Raw genomic sequence first — 18,224 nt, 5'->3', positions numbered from 1 at the left:
GAATAAGACAAGTCCGCCTCCTGGTGGAGTAATGTAAACAAGTTTTACTAAATAAACAGTTGCCGTGTTCCAGCTCTGTAGTAGAAGTTCTACATCACAGTACACGTACAGGGAAAAAAGACAAAAGCATCATTTTGATTTAATAGGCTGTACATTTTAATAACATTTCAAAAACATTAAGATTATATACAAGAATTATTGCAGAGAAATTATGAGTCACAATGCGAGTATAAAAAAAGCTACTAATGTACACACAGTAGACACTTTGTTAGGTACACCTTACTGCTATCACGTTGGAACCCCTTTTGCTTTCAGCAGCACCTGGATTCTCTGTGGCATAGGGCGCTGGAAACAATATTCCCAATATTCTGGTTCAGATTCATGAGACAGCAGGTGCTGATTTGAAGGAATCTCCCATTCCAACACAACCTACGGGTGCTCTATTGCAGCGGTCCCCCAACTTTTTTGCGCCACGGACCGGTTTATGTCCGACAATATTTTCATGGACTGGCCTTTAAGGTGTTGCGGATAAATACAACTAAATAAAACCAGTACCGGTACCAAAAAACAGAAGACTTATTCATAACACATGGGATCCAGGGAAACAGAGTTAATGATAAAAAATAACGATAAAACAGATAAAACCCCCGAAAACCATAAATTTCACACCCGAGCCTCAACTCTCGCGGCCCGGTACCAAATGAATCACAAACCGGTACCGGTCCGTGGCCTGCGGGTTGGGGACCGCTGCTCTATTGGATTGAGATCTGGTGACTGTGGAGGCCATTTGAGTACAGTGAAGTTATTCGCATGTTCAAGAAACCAGTGCGAGTAGACTTCAATTTTGTGGGATGATACTGGAAGCAGCCATGAGAAGATGGGTAAACTGTGGCCATAAAGAGATGGACATGGTCAGCAACAACACTCAGGTAGGTTGTGGTGTTTAAATGATGCTCAGTTGTTACAAGGGGCTCAAAGTGTACCAGGAACATATCCCCCAAAATATTACACCACCACTACCAGCCTGAACTGTTGATACAAACCAGGATGTATCCATGGTTTCTTTTAATTTATTCCAAATACTGACCCTACCATCTGAATGTCAGCAGAAATTGAGACTCATCACACCAGCCAATTTTGGTGAATTGTAGCCTCATTTTCCCAGTACCCAGAGTGGTCTTCTGCTGCTTTAGCCAATCTCCTTCAATGTTTGACTTACTTTGCATTTTGAGATGCTTTTCAGCATAGTTTGGTTTTATAAGGAGTAGTCATTTGAGCCATTGTGGCCTTCAAGTCTGGCCATTTTCTTCAACAAGGTATTTTCACCCAGAAACCTGCCTCTCACTGGATATTTTCTCTTTTTTATTTAGACCATTCTCTGTAAACCCCACAAGTGGATGGAGAGTGGGGAAACCCCACTAGATAAACATTTTATAACATGCTCAGGCCAGCCAGTCTAGCACCAACACCTTTGCCACATTCAAAATCACTTAAATTACACTGAAACTTCAGCGGATGACCTTTCTCATGTATATATGTTGAAATGCATTTAGTTCTTCACATATGAGTGGCTGATTAATAATTAAATGAATGAGCAGTTGAACAGATATACCCGACAAAGTGGTCGGTGAGTGTATATGACAAATGTAACAGGTAGAGTTTCTCTGCATTTTCACACTGTTAAAATTTCCAGGTGGAAGAATAATTTCTTTGTCCAAACGAGACTGTGTTATGAGCTTACACTCAGATTATATTATTCTTTGGGAATTTAAGAATTGGCTTTCTCTGTACTCTTATTCAGTAAATGTTGCCAATGTACAGAACCTGTATGATCCTGATCACGCTACTCATACCAGGGGTAGGGGTGTGCAGATAGTTGGTAGATACAAAGCAAGTTTTCAAAGAAACCAAACATGTCCTCCTGCAAAAATCTGAGTCTAAAAGCTGACAAGGGTAAAGCTGGCTGGCTGATCAGATGCTCCTGGTGGACAGACACTGGTTGACCACCTCCAGTAGAGATGCATTCTCCAGAGCTGCTGCCACTCTCTCTTTGTCTGCCAGCTGTTTGTTCACTGTACACAAAATGGCATAAACAGTATGATAAAAAATGCATTAGATTATACTGGTAAAAATGGTCTAAAATTCCATCTCGCCTCCTTTCTCTCTATGGAGTTTTACCTGCTTCCTCTGAAGCATGAGTCCCAGGAGTGATACAAACATCAATCTGAGAGGAAATAGAAAAAAATATACTGCAATGTAGGCCACAACTGAAAATAACAAAAGATTAAAGCACAGAAAAATTTGACACTGTAAAATATGTTTAAGGTTAAATGTGCATGTCATGTGAAAAAACATGCATAAACATACTTTGAACCTGTCTGGCAGGGAGCGCAGAAGCTTGACTTTGATTGACAGACCAATGAGTGTTGCCATGCTGCAGTGAGGGATGGTAGGTGTGAACTCAACACCCACAGTATTCTCTGCATCATTAACCTGAGGGAGCATACACAAATAATAAACATCATTCATCAATTTATCTTCCTAACAGCATACTGCATTCATTTTTAACAATGAAATTCACTGTAAATACTTTTGAATGAAATGCTTGTTGTTGGATTCAACTGTCTTCAACCATTTTCTTTACTAAAGTATCTGCAAGTGTGTTGCAGAGCATCTTTTTATTTCCTTATTCACACTATTACAAACATAGGAAAAATGTATAAAATAGGAAGCAAAAAAAAAACCACACCTTAACTCGAACTTGCTCCACAACATTGAGCTCTTCCAGTGACAGTGGATGCTCTGGGTCATTGATAGATCTGATCAGATGTAACTTTAGTTAAAGAATTCAAGACGGTATAATACAAATAATAAATATTTCTTTTTCTGCCTTACTGTAACCACTGTACTAATGATATTAAAGTAAAGATCCAACAATATTAGAGAGAAACGCCAAGAATGATATCGCCTGTGAAGCAAGTGTTTGGTAAAAGTGGAACAGAAGAGCTCCCTTGTAACAGGGAGAGACCTCCAGCAGAATCAGGCTCATCAAAGTACTACCATTGGCCATAACCAGTTGGGAGGAGGGGGAAGAAAGGACAAGAAGAGAAAACAAATGTTAATAAGATGCATCACTGGCATGTAAACACATTAGGGGTGAAAATAAGTTGTATAATGCCCAGAAGCTTCATCAAAAACTTAAGTCTGATCATAAGTAGTAATGGTGTGTGTCTCCTGAACCCAAACTGGTAGCTAATGGCTTAAAAGTCATTGTACAAAAGATTGAAGCATAGTCTATGAACCACAAGTGAACCTGTTTAAAGAGGTGCGATTTTGTAATAAAATAAACTGTCTGATCCTTTGACTTTAAGCTGTTTGCATAGCCACTGTACATAGGTCCAAGAAATCATTCAACTAATGCTAACATCAGCTTAACAATAACTCAATTACAAACTGTCAAACTGTTCAAATTATATAATAAAATATATTTACAAAAATGAGACAATCCCTGAGAATACGAATTGCGTAACCCAAACCATTAACGGTATTTATAAGTTTAATCTACCATGGTCAACTAACCTATTAAAACACAGTTGACTTCAAAATGTTTAGTTAAGTTTTCAATACTAAGAAACTGACTATTATTACCTGTCGGCAAACCCAGATACAATCGGGCTACTTCTTAAACTGCTGTTAACTCCCTCGATTTCACCCCATTATCTAGCTGAATGGCACTGGTATTAGCGTTTAAGTCAGGCAAATAATATAATACATAAACATCATTAGAAAAAAGGATAAAGGGCATATCTCTAAGGTGTAAATCCACTCTAAACCACAGTAAAACATTTAAACAGGATATCGAATATTTCTCTGTCGTCGATGGGGTCGTGGACGTCTTCATCCTCTTCGGATGCCGTCTGTACTCTCTCCCCCGACCGCTGAAAAATCACAGGGTTTGCATTCTCCAAGCGGGTCCCCTCGGACATGTTCAGCGCTTATTTTAGTCCACGTTAAACAGTAAAAACCTCGTATTTTGTCAGAGCTTGCCGCTGCAAACGAGCTGTACAACTAGCGCCCTCATGAAGTACTTCCTGGAATAACGGAAAGCCGCAGAGTCCAAAACATAAACGTTCTACAGTCTTAAAGGAACAGTACCCGCAAATTCTTTCCTGCTAAATACGCATTCTTTCAGTAAGATACGTATTCAGTTAACTGAGTGCCTTTTCGGACGTGAGACGGAGTAAGCTATACAGATGTTTGTTTGTTTTAAAAAAAAAAAAGCCATTTAAATTTCCTTTCATAGTCTTTGCTTATTCTCTTGTTATGTTCAAATTTTCCCAGGCTTCCCATTTTGAAGGCTTTGACTGTACATATAATTTTTTTTACTGGCATTTGTCTCCCTGGTTGTCCGGCAGATGGCAGATACCGCCCATTTTAGCACTTGACACCAACAACCTTACGCACAAAATACGCTTTAATAGAAGTGTTGTTGCAATAACAATATACTGACCACAATAATCTTAATTTCACATGACTTTTTACATGTAACGTTATTACGTTATTTTTTTTAAATTTATTTTAGTTTGTGTGTTGTTTTTTTTTAACAAAAACATATTTCTTTTTCTCACAGTTCTTTTATTTTGTGCACACCTGAATCAGATCTAATTTGCATGTTCTTTCAAACACATTTGACCTATTATCGGGAAGAAGAGAGATTCTGCTTTTTCATCTATGCACAGTAAAAAGTGTATCCTGATAAATTTATGACAAGCCACCAGTGGTAATTTAGATTGGTGGGCTAGCTATGAGTCCTCACTTTAGTTTCCTAGAATTTCCTCTCTGTTAGCAAAGCTCGAGCATGATAATGAGATTATGTATCTGTATTCAAAGCTAAACTGGTATCTACAACTCAATTAAACACAGTAATTTCACCATTTTGATGTTAAGCCCCTACAAACTCATTGCAATGATTATCTTTGAAAAAATTAAAACAAACTGGTTATGGAAGCACTTTATTTATAAAATTAAATTATTATATGGTTTTCATTTCTGTACTACACAACCGCCATCACCATCAACTACTTCTATCAAGTCAGAATCTTAATGAACTGCTGCAGTCACTGGAAATGTGGAGCGTGGTTGATGTGAAGTTTTACTTCAGCCTGATATGTTCACCTTTTGAAAAAAATGTGCATATAATGAGACTGCACACGGCTGCTGACACATGTTTTAATGAAAATGTCATGGATAAGGGCAGCGACAGTTGAAAAGGGCGAAAATATTTTCCTAACTGTGACAATATGGACTAACAACCTTTAGATTCACAATTCTGGTTTCAGGTGGTAAAATGCTATTTATAAATAGTTGTTTCTGTGAAATTAGATATGACCAGCAGTGAACATTTTTTCTAAGCCCAATTTATGCAAGAATTACATTATCAGCACAGATGACTCCAAAACCTCAGTGTCTTGCAACTACATGAAAAAGACCGAAAATTTTCATTATAAAAGGCAAAATCTTAATGAGCTACTAAATTAAAATCATATCAACATTACCAGTCTTAAATATCTCACAAGCTTAATGTCTAATCAGAACACCTGATTAGAAAACCTTGAGCATTTGGGGATGAAAAGTTTAGAAGCATGTAGATAAATGAGGCACAAACAGGAAAGTTTTATGTCTCGCATTAATGCAGTGCACTATCAGAATGAGAAGTAAGAGTTTGCTGCTGCATAATGTAGAGAGTCCAGAGAGGTGAGTTTTTCATGGTCTGACATTGTGAATGTGAAGGAAATAATATCCCGTTCTGAAGTCAAAACATTTGTGAAAAATGAACACTGTTTGTCAGACATGGGTTTCTTAAGCTTTTGAATTTAAAGAAGTCTTTTTTAAAATTCTCAACAGTACTGATAATAAAATGGAGCTACCTGTGGAGAGCAGCTTGCTGCTGCCATGCACTGTGTGCATTATGTGATTATTCCTCATTTGGTCTTTGTGTTCAGAGCATGGTGGGATTCCATATTTATAGAGAACCACTGGTGGTGTTGAGCCTGGAGCAGCACACCTGATGTGCATAATGAGACAACAAAGCTGCAGACAACCAGTTCACAGCTTGCCATAAAAATAGCAGCAAATGTTAGCAATATGCAGACATATGGGTAGATTATTTTCCTTAATGTCACAATGTATTCCCAAAAAATGGATTATGAGGACTATAGAGCAATTTTTATTCCAAAGAGGTATTTAGGTTTGACTGTATTTGTAGCTTTTTGAAATATGCAGTGCAAAAATTAGGTGCAGAGAAATGGAAAAGCATAGAAGGCTTGAACTTCCCTCTCAAGTCAACTTTTAAATTATGGTAACTCATTTTTTCTGAGGACTGCCCAAAACTATGCACTGAGATTCCTATTAGAGTGAGAAAGTGGGCATTATATGGACAAAAGTACTGAGCCAAAAATGACACCTACAGGGGCTGCTTGGCTGTAGAAACCCATGCCATGAAGCCCCCTGTGCACAGTTTTTTGTGCTGATGTTAATGCTAGAGGAAGTTTGGAACATTATTATTGACTATGGAAATCACTACTAAGTGACCCTGTTCTGTAACTTTACTGAAACTCATAGTTTCAGTCTTGAGACCATTTGTCTAATACAACATAGCTCATGGCATTAAAATAAAGACTAAAGACAATGTAAATGTGATTTATCCACTTGATGGACAGCAGTCACACCAGAACGCAGGTCAGTGCTTGACATTAGGAGTGTAAATTTCACTCTTGCTATGTGATGTAAGAACAGTAGCAAGAAGCAGACAGTCACTAAAGGACCCTGCATGTTAGTGTGATGGTAGTCCATAGGTGCCAGGCAGAGCTTTGTAGACCCATGTCTGTGTATAATAGCTGTCTACTGTCACCTGGGGCCAGGCAAAAATAGGTTGAATAACCAGTAATGTCGACTGCTATTTTTCATGATTCGGCTACTTGTTAGTTCTGTAGCTTTGCCCCTGCAGCTGAGGAGAAAGAAGTCATAACATGCAAAGAACTTTTGTAGTGAAGGGAAACTGATTATCAAACACGAAAGGAAACTGTCCAGTGCAGCTACTCTCTGTGCTTCTCCTGTTTTTTTTTTCTTGATCTTTGATGTTTTTCACACTTCTCCCTGTTAATGGTGAGCTTTGCTCTTGCTCTCTTTTCTGTTCGAGTCAACTTTGCAACAAGTCATTATTTGACCTGTGGAGGGCATTGCACTGATGGTTTTTTGGAGGTAGAATCCCTCATATCCCTCTCTCTGCATATCCAGGCAGCTACGCAAATGGTCACCAGTGTGGGAATACAAATCCTGGAAAATTTTGAGAGATTTTATCATTTTATTTATTCATTTTTGTAACAGAAATAAAAGCAAAATAAAACAAATATACTTCCAGGAGAACAAGTCTTGTCTTGCATGCAGTCACCTTTACTTGCAAATTATTAGGATCATGGTTTAAGTTTATAAAGTAAAAGACATCAGTGAAACTGTATCATTTAAATGCTTTAAAAATCTCTGCCACATCAGCATAAAAGCTAATTTTTTCTTACCGGGTTAGTGATTTCCACCTGTACATTTTAGGTTTAACTTGACACACTGCTGCCATATTTGTGAACCTTCATTTAAAAAAAGTTGACCAATATTGTGTAAATTCTGATAATTCAAGTTGTAATTAAGCCCAGAAAGCCATGACCTTTTGTACTATGGGTTTTGGCCACTGGAGCACATAAAATATATTATACATATTGAGGCAAACTTTGCAGTCTCACAGAGAGTTTCTGTGTCTTGTCAGAAAATGAGATGCCTTTCATCATTTATGAAATACTGAATTAAATATACAAGGTCAAAGGTAAACCTTTGGAGGAGAAATACAAACTATAGAAACTAGACTTTTTTTCTCTTTACAAAAGTTACAAACAGAGTGAACAATGAAGTTTGAACATAGGCTTTTATATTATGTGTTCACTCATGCTAAACCTATGTTTTGTTATTCACTGAATTAAACATGAAATTGCAAAATCAAGATCTTTTAGTTTTAAATTATTTATCTAACTCATGGTTTATAACCATACTGTGAGATGAGAATGGATGAGAGATCATGCTTCTTTTTAAGTTTCAGGTCGCATTTTCCTCTTAAAGAGGAAAGTATCACATTATTACAGTTCTGACAAATTATTGTTCAGTCTTTTAGAATGATGTATTGTTCCAGTTGAAAAGTTAATAACTATGTGTTTTATAATTGCAGCCTTTTAGAAATGTTCACATTTTCCTTTTCAGGAGTTTGCTCATTGTTTCACATTAATGTGCATATTCAGAGTGACTGCAACAGTCACAAAGTGACAGCAGAAGATGACTTACTTTGGAAAGCAATTTCGAAGAGTCAGGAAGAATTTCTTTTCTGCTTTTACCTCGCCCTCGGGGGAATTAGGTGAAGGAACCAGCCAAAGAGACTATCATTTGAACAACTATTTCTAAAAAGCATGTGGCAGAACATTTATTGAAGGTGTAAATTAAACTAGCTCACAATTTTTAACAGCGGCTTCAGCGTTTTGTGTGTCTCATTTAATATCATCCAGCGACAAAAAAGCAAAGTAAATGTCTTTCATGGGCTGTTTAAGCTGATGTAAGCTCAGCTCTTTAAGCGCAGGTTTGGTGGGACTCTATAGTATGATATGGCTCCTCCTTTGGATCAGTTACTTAATAATTTCGTCATTTTTTTGTAGGAGGGGAGCAGCACAGGTTTCAGGGACACATGGAGTCTTACAGAGGAAGTGAGAGAGGTGTAAAAACATAGGAAGATGAAACAGGTTTATACTTTGGCAGGCTCACTTGTCATCTCTTATAATAGTTTGAGCTACTGGATGTCAAGGGAGCTGATAAAAACCCTCAAGTTCAACCACATAGAGAAGTAAACTCCAGTTCAAAAACATGAAGACTAACCATTTCAGTTTGAAAGAACAGCTTTTCTGTTCAGGGTCCAGTTAAAAAGTGTTAAATGTCTTGCAAATGCAAATCCAGCTTCCAAATTTGATCATTTTTTTCAAACCTCTCAGGAGCCAATTTGAATCTCTACTGTTCTCTATATTTCGACTGCTGACTCCTCACACTAGTAATGAGATAGCAAGCATGCTTTCAGTCAAAGCTATATTTGAGTCATTTCTTCCTTAGACATCCTTAATGTTTTTGCAGCAACTTTACATGGAACACCCTCTGGTTTGTTTTCATTTTATTTAATATAGCCTACTGATTTTGTAAAAAATAAAAAGTGGGACAGTCCTCTGTTTGTTTTCATCTCTTGACTTGCATCCCTCTGATAGTGCACTTGTTTCTTTTTCTTCCAGTTTTAGTGTCATTCAGCTCCACAGGCACCAGGTCATCTCTAAAAGATGTGATCTCCTCTAAGGTGGTATAGGTTTGACACGAGAGTCCTCCTGCTGTGGGGTTCTACCTCCCCACATCTTTACTCTTAGTGTATTTATCCACCATCACATCCAATCAGGCATCAATGTTTTCTGGCTGTTCACTGACTTGTGGGGAAATGAGCCTTAAATAAGGGATGATCAACATGACAGCTCATGAAAAGTAACGTGTAATAGTTTATTTCCACAGATCTCTGCCCTCCAGCGCTGGCAACACTATTCATACATATCAATCACATATGCACACACATATCACTGTGGCTGATTAATAATGTTGATCATTTCATCAAGAATACAGGAGATCATCCAGAAAGCCTGGTCTTTAATTAACAATGCCAGTCTCGCGACCCAGATGCACAGCACTTGAAGACAAGTTAACGATTGTTTAAGAGGGGCTTTTAAAGGTAATATAGGTTTGATCTTTGGCTCAGCGTAACTATCACTGAAGCAGGAGTGTAAGCAGAGAGCCAGGGTACATATACTGCTCAAGTCAATGAGCCACAGGGGTACATACTGGTTGGAGTGGAGCCAGAGAGATGCGAACTGAAACAGCAAGGGGAGCAAAAACAGGAAACAAAAGGAGAGGAACAACAGAGGAACAAAGGGTCCTGATGTAAGTGTTCTAATCTAAAAACATCTAGCAACACTGCAGCTTTTAATCTTAGGATGTTTTGTGACTATAATATTTAAATAAAAGAAGCAAGATCACACAATATTTGAACATTTGAAGAGTTTCATACAGAAGATAAGGCCTTCCGATGTCAACTGAACCATTTTAGCTTAATCTATTAGTGTAACAACAGCTGATGAGACGTTCGCAGTGTGGGCCAGACAAAAATGAAACATGCTGAGATGTCTTCTTGAAAATGGTGAATTATGGAGCAAACAATGAATTATTGACCAATAAAAATGTTTACCACAAGCACAGGGCTTGACTTTGTTCCTTTACACCGCTACTTGCTTTTCAACAGCTAGTGGTGCATCACAAAAGAAAAGCTGCAGTTATACTTCTGGATCCTCCTCCAGGCCTTCAAATGTTCAGTGATCTCACATTGATAGGCCTCAAACTAATGTGAATAATGTATTTTATATTTAATTATCATGAAAATGCAATGGAGAAGGAAATTCCAGATTAAACTGTCCCTTGAGCTGAATAAATTTAAATAAAAGTTAACAACTTATTCCACACAAAAATAATTGAAATTAAAATGAAAGAGGCCTTTTTCCCCCAACTGTCCTGTCGGTCCATTCGACAAGTCTAGAATCGATAAAAGCTCATTAAATTCCCACCATGATCCGTGAAGCTCAGTTTGATCACAACGCTGAAGTTTGGTGTGGGCTGAGCCCTTGGAGGTCATACATTTCCAGACATAGCAGTTGTCAGTTAATGCCCAACTCATGCTGGCAAGAACAGAGGATGAGCTGGTCCTATTTTTCTGTGGAAATATTTCTGATGTTGGAGATATAGATCAATGCTTTGACTTTCCCCCATTGCTCTCGTCCCTTGTGTTTTCTCAGACTGACTGCTAAACATTTCAACTGCTCTTGTGTGAGAGATTCACAACACACAAAATTGAAAGACTGCAATATTTTTTTGATGTTTCTTGTTCGGTCTGCAGTTATATCTCAGTGCCTTTCGCTTTGGCAGGACTTTTGAATTCTCTCTGCAGGGCATTTTGGTTAGTTTTGTACTGAAAACATCTTTTAAAAAGATATTTAAAGCAGGCTTGCCTCTGCTCTCTTTTGAAAGCCATAACCCCCTGTCTCATTACCAAATGAAAACACAGTAATATTGATTATATTGTGTTTTTTAATGTATGTGACTGTAAGGTTGTTACGTCAAATATTACATTCAGTTCTCTAACAAAGGTGGAGTTAATAAAAAAACTCCTCCTTTTAAAGAAATATAAAGCTTGATATGTAAAGGAAGCCAGTTGCTATGAACTTGTTTATTTTCTAAACAGTGACAGCAGAGAGGAAGACAAGAACAGAGGCCCTGCAGCCAGTCAGTGAACCTCAGGATAGCTTCACAAGAGGGTGCTGGTTGTTTTTCTCTCTTTCAGTCAGATTTATGTAGGAAAGACTGTGATAAATGTACCTTCTGTCCATAGAGAGAAGAGGGAGAAGCACATAGACAGGACTTCAGAGGGAGACTTCAGTCTGAAAGGATCATAAGATTGTAGTAGAGTGAGTTCAGACAGTGACATATGAGGGTATAGAGGGAGAAATGATTTTGTATTGATTCAGCCTCACACACAAACAGAATAAGTCCAACAAAGTTTCACCAAATGTATCAGCAACAAACTGAAACCTTGCTCTGTTTAAATCTTATAGTCATTCTCTCATGACACATCAGCTCAATTGTGAGCTCAAACCAATCTGAAAACAACCAAAGAACACACGTTGTTGTTACATTTTGTTATAAACTCACCAGCCACATTATAAATTTCACCTGTTCAACTGCTCTTTAATGTCAACATGTAATCTGATGACCACATGGCCGCAACTCAGTGCATTGAGGGATAAAGATATGGTCAAGATGACCTACTGAAGCTCAAACCAAACATCAGTGAAGAAAAACAATGATTTTTAAATGACTTTGTCAGATCATTCTTTACAAACCTTAGAGATGGTCATGTGGGAAATACTTTCTGAAATACTCAGATGAGCCTCTTTGGCACCAACAATCACACAATGTTCAAAGAGAAAATATCCAGTTCTCTAGGTCAGAGAGGAATGGCCAGACTGTAGCAACCAATGTATGCAGAACAACATCTGACCACACATCTCATCAAACCTTGAAGCAGATGGGCTACAGTGGCAGAAGACCACACTGAGTGCCACTCCTATCAGCATTGTTTAGATGGCACGTTCTGAGTAATGTTGTCCATCAGAGGCCATCAGAAGTGTACCCATCTTTTGATGCCCGCTTCCAGCACAATAAAGTGCCATATCAGAAAGCTAAAATCATCTCAAACTGGTTTTGTCATGATGACAATGAGTTTAATCTACTCAGATGGCCTCCATGTCACTAGATCTTAATCCTATAGAGCACCTTGAGATGTGAGGGAATGGGAGATTCACACAGTCCAGAATATATGCCACAAAAATTAAGGCAGTTCTGAAGGCAAAGGGAGGTCCACCCTGTTACTAGCAATGTTTACCAACAAAGTGTCTGGTGAGTATAACCTTTTATACACATTTCCACTGAAACCATACTGGTTTGCGTGACAAGTGATCATTTTGTTACTGATGACTCAACCTCACCTTTGCCTTCCTGCTGCTCCATGAATACTGTTGATCACAGCGTGCCATTACACTGTCTCCCGAACCATCCAAGAGGCACTTTGCGAAATCAATTTGTCTGAAATTCATTGGGAAGACTGCAGTGAGTCAAGTGCTCCTCAAGTGCAAATATAAAAAGCTTATGTCACAGTTCAAGTGGGCAATGACCAATTTGCCTCACATAACTGCAGCCTTTCTCCAGCACACAGTATCACTTTGTTGTTGTTTTAAGGCTGGTGGCTGAGATGTACTTTAACAAGAGAAAACAAGACCCTTGATAAATGAAACATTGATGTCATACTGCAGGCATGCATGTTCTTTGATGTGTGTTTTGTGCCATGCAGTTTGGAGAACATGTACAAGCAGGTCTCATGGTGTTAGGGTAGTAGGATCTCAGCTTGTGTTTTATGTTAAATGTATTTATTTAATGAAATATATTTTGAGTATTTAATACTGAGTATGTATACTAAAAATGCTGGGTGGGTGTGCCGCTGCAGTTCAGTCAACATCAGTTAATTTAGTTTGGTTAAAATCTTTTTTGTTTTTTGGGGTTTTTTTGAGACAAAGTAAAACAATGAAATATTAAAAGACATTGAAGCTTTTGAAAACCCCAAACAATCCCTCTCAATAAATAAATATAACAATAATTTTATTTTTCTCTAATGATATATCAACAGACAATAACATTACAAAGGCAAAAAAAGCCCAAGTTGGTCTTGATCTGCTGAACACCAGAACAGCTTTAATGCTCCTGATGTACCTCAGTGTTAACTTTTCAAATCTCTGAGAATCTACAGGAAGGATTAAACACCATTCTTCCCAAAGATATTCCCTCAAATGTTTTGATGATGGTGAATGTTCTGTTACGTGTCCACAACCACAAAGTGTTTGACAGAAGATTGAGATCTGATGGCTAAAGGTCACAGCAAATGAATTTCACACTCAAACCTTCTGCCCTGTGAATTAGGGTAATTTCATTCTAGAAAAAACAGTCCTATTAATGTGCATAATACGATCAAGTTTATCATTTAAACTGACCTTTCCTCTAAAGAGACAAGGACCCCTAACTAACTATACCTCTAAAATACCCATGCATAGCGTAATAGAGCTGCCTGGTGACCTCATGGTAGAGAAGACAATGGATTCAGCTGTACACAGCTGTTATTTTGGCTCATTTACATGAGCTTGCATTTGAAAAAGAAACTTAAACTCATCTGCAATCCAAGTTATGAAGACACTTGGTTGGTTTACTTAATTTCATAATTCCATGTTTATTCATTTACAGGATGCAATTTAGTTTACAGTAATAGATACTGTATACTATAGTAAAGCAGTATGGAAGTAGGGCACACCTGAAGAGACCCACAAAGAAATATGCTGACAGTGCAAAACGATGACCATGTCCTGTAACACCAAATATAAACAGCCAGTTAATGATAAACTTGCATTAATACAATTTCTAAAGTGAACCTGCTCTGCTTGAAACAGCTTGGTAACGACCAACAGCTGTATCTGTTTCTGCCAGCGTCTAACACTCCCGGCTCAGACAACATTTCCTATCCTGTCATTAGAGAAGATTGGGTCTCTGTTGACCTTTTACTGTAATTATGTTCTGTCAGGGCGGCATGTCTGCTGCTCTCAGTCTAATTCATATTTCGCTCAGACTCCCTGCAAAATGGCAAAGAAATAAGGCAGTTATAAAACTAAGCTTACAAAAAGTAATATCAATCTATCTATCATCTATCTATCCATCCATCTATCTTTGCTTTTTTTGTGTGGCCCTCTACTTTTCCAGGGCAGTAGAAGCTTCCAGCTGAGCAGCGACCTATTTAACTCCAAAATGAGACGCCGTTTGGAAGGATCTGTTTTTTAAGTATAGCACTGACACCGTGGTTTGATCTATGAGGGCTTTCAGGGTTTACTGGCCTGATAGCCTGGTAGAGGAGAGGCTGAGGAGAGAGCAAACAGGTCAGCACAGAGGGTTTTGGAGGAAAATGACCTCAGTATGGGTGCTATTTTTCTAATGGTAACTGAAGATTGGGGCTAAAAAAAAGAAAAGCACTGTTTTTTTCTTTAAAGAGTGAAACCAAAATAAATTATGAATAATTTCAAAGCACTTAAGTGGAATAAATTCCTGTGGGGATATATGGGCTGCTATATTTTTGTCATATATAGAAGTATTCTGGGAGTGAACTACTTACTACACTGGCCTTTGGATTTCTAGTCAAATTAGAAAGTTGGCAAAAAAAAAAAAAGATGTTGGCTCGAATATATAATCAATAAAGATTCATTAATATTCTATGTATAGTGATCTGGGGTTTTTGTGCTGAAATCCTTGGCCATATGTGTAGTCTCCTGCACTACTGAACCATAAAAGGAACTGACAGGCATTTGGGCTCCAAGTTCCACATTTGTAACACGAGTGCCATTGTGATTAGAGGCATGTTTTCTAACAGATGTAATTATGGAATAAAGATATTTTTTCATTAAACAAAGAGCAAGTGTAAAATATAGTTTTGAAATAATTATTAAGGAGAAACTGGGGAACTCAGATACATGACATGACAGGAGAGTTAAAATTTAAAAAGACAAACTTTACTTCAGGCAAAAAAGGGTTCATACATGGGTGAACAGTTCAGCCAGGCAAACAAAACTAAAGGGACAAGGTAGAGGCAGAAAGTAGGAGAACAAACAAGGCCAAACACATGGGAACACTAAAACTGGATGGTGACTGTGTGACTTTGTGCTCTCCCACACAAAAACTACCCAAGGTCACCATCTCACAAAGTGCCTGCCTTGTACATACTGATCAACAGGAAGGTATTGATCAACTCAACACTGGCACATGCAGAGAATAAATAAAGAAAAAAACCCAAATCCAATTGGGATACATGAAAGGAAAGCATGCAAAGCAAAATGTTTTGGATGCCAACATAAAAGGAAATCAGTTAAAATATGGCTTGCAGTCGTTTGCATAAAGAGATTATTTGGACTTTAATAAATCCAGTTTTTTCAGAGTTTATGTAAACATTTTTGGGAATTCAGTAAAGTAACAGAATAGCAGAGTGAAGTCCCAGCAATCGTAGAAAGTAGGACAGACATCTAGATGTTGGGAGTGGTGGTGAAGACGAAGCAGTCTGAAACTTGGATGAAGCTCTCTGATTGACCAGGATTAAGTGGAGATGGAAAGGAGGCAGGTCACATGAATGAGATTCAGAAAGGCAGAATGACTTAGCACAGAAATATTATAAGCACTGGGAGCAGAGTCTGATTGGTTTGCACTATGTGAGCATGAAAATATTTAGGCCAGTTTACTGTTGAGAGAACTCAGAAGGTTAAAGAGTTAAAGAGTGTTAAAGTGGAAATGATGCAAAGAACAGAATAGTTGCAGAATGCCCTTGAATGGAGGCAAGTGAACAGACATTTTCTTTGCTGAACTGACTGAGTTACAGTGTTTTGGTCCTCTAGTAGTGTAATATCACTGTACAGTCAACATGTATCAGGCTTGATGTCATACTCAAAGATTATTAAATCCATGTCACACTGTGATGTTTGTGAAGAAATTATGAGACTGCTAAAACTTGTGTTTAGGGGCTTTTACGAAGGAGTATTAGGGCTACACTAAGAATCATTTTGTAAATAATAGATAAAGTTGCAATACTATTTAGAAAAAAACTCAAAATTGCATTTAGAGAAAAAAGACTAAATACTACTTTAAGAGAAAAGTTGAAATCTGCAGATTACAGTTGTTTCAAGACAAACTGCCATGGCTGCCTTGTGATACCACATACATGCTCTTTATTGCACAAGGGGATAACCTTGCATCTGCCAGTTACCAGCCATTTCATTTTGTACAAATCCAATAGACTCTTCCATGTTTGTGTGCTTTTCCATCTCACCAGATGCAGTTTCTGCACCATCTTCTCAACGCTCTTATAGTTATCACAAAAATGTGTTTATGTGCTAAAAGAGAAATCATTTCCTTCCTTGTAGCTAATAATGATTCTGAAGAACGATTTCACTAAGTCAGAGGTTATAGGCAGTTTGTCTTAAAACAACTGTGTGTTGTTTAAATGTATTTTAACTTTATTCTCAAAATGGATTTCAACTTTAATCTCAGAATGATCAATATTTTTTAATGTTTCTTAATGTGGCCCTAACACTCTGTTGTAGGCTTTCATTACTGAGAGCAAGAGTTTTATTTACGCTTTATTAGTGTCATGGGTTTCGGCTAATTAATTGATCCCAGTTTTTCCTTTTCAGTTTAACTTATTAACTACAGTAAATACTCTGCACATGTTTACACCCACTCTTATAAAAGACACTGTTTCCAGCCAATTTGGACAGGGTGTTTTTCCACAGGGAAACCAGTGAGTCGAGGGACCGCTGTCTGATACAGCAAAGAAAGTCAGTTTCAAGGAGCCTCTCACAGCAGGAACAGCCACACTTGGACAGGCCAATTGTGCTGCAAACCCCAGAGACTCTTTTAAAAAACTGCTGTTTAAGTTGAAATTTTATATTTAACTCCTAAAGAGTTTATGTCATTCAGGATTCGGTCCTGTGCAAGGTGAATCCTGCCTTTTGCCCTGTGAGAAGATGAAGCTTTAGCCACCTCATCATCCTGAATTGAATATATGGTTAAGAAAATGGAAGGACAGTAGGACGTTTTGGGGATTTTATTTTAATTGTGAATAAATACTTCTGAACCCTCTGTATTTATTGGTTCACATTCTTTGTTGTCGTTGTCCAAATCATTTTTAAACTCATTACACTTTAAGCTCTTTCCCCCCCACCTTTGTTATACAAGGAGAAAAACAATGAAAAAAGGGAAAGAAATATTCAGATACTCATAAGTGAAGAATATCATTCAAAGATCACATTTTGACAGGGAAAGCAATCACAAAATGGTGATTGCTGGTGATGGTGGCGACCGTGGATCAGGGGATTGGGAAGCTCATCTGCAACCGGAAGGTTGCCGGTTTGATCGTTGTGTCCTTGGGCAAGACATTTTACCCTTCTGCCTACTGGTGTTGGCCAGAGGGGCCGATGGCGCGATATGGCAGCCTCGCTTCTGTCAGTCTGCCCCAGGGCAGCTGTAGCTACAACTGTAGTGGAATTGTAAAGCGCTTTGGGTGCCTAGAAAAGCGCTATATAAATGCAATCCATTAAAATAAGAGCAAGAAGTGGAGGATCTAAACAAGAATAACTGAATAAAACAGGAATGGTAAGAAATATTAGAGAGCATAGAGAAGAGGACAGGACCATACAAGTTTGCAGCAAAGTCTGTTGTTTACAGAAAAATGTGTGTCCAAAGAATAGCTGTCAACTTTGGATACTGACTCAGTTAAAGGTATTTTGTTTAGAGTCCAGTCTGAGTTTTGAGAGATCTGAGGATTTACATTGCTTGGTACACTCACAGACACACACATTTGTAGGTTACTCGACTTGTGCATTCTGTATTAAATTTTAACTTAACAGTATCCCAAAGAGCTAATA

At 38.0% G+C, this 18,224-nt stretch overlaps 1 protein-coding gene across 1 annotated transcript; it reads right to left on the bottom strand.

Annotated features, from left to right (window-relative positions):
* Positions 1–1,345: 1,345 nt before the first annotated feature.
* On the bottom strand, positions 1,346–4,115 carry ciao2b (cytosolic iron-sulfur assembly component 2B). Its single transcript, XM_031743910.2, has 5 exons — positions 3,860–4,115; positions 2,750–2,829; positions 2,368–2,493; positions 2,179–2,224; positions 1,346–2,072 (listed from the first exon to the last, which is right to left on the bottom strand). Exons 1-5 carry the CDS (start codon positions 3,984–3,986, stop codon positions 1,972–1,974), a joined length of 480 nt encoding a protein of 159 aa, XP_031599770.1. The 5' UTR covers positions 3,987–4,115; the 3' UTR covers positions 1,346–1,971.
* Positions 4,116–18,224: the final 14,109 nt, after the last annotated feature.

The sequence above is a fragment of the Oreochromis aureus genome, linkage group 13 (assembly GCF_013358895.1).
Source record: "Oreochromis aureus strain Israel breed Guangdong linkage group 13, ZZ_aureus, whole genome shotgun sequence".
Lineage (NCBI taxonomy): Eukaryota > Metazoa > Chordata > Actinopteri > Cichliformes > Cichlidae > Oreochromis > Oreochromis aureus.
This window is presented reverse-complemented; position numbering and strand designations above follow the sequence as displayed.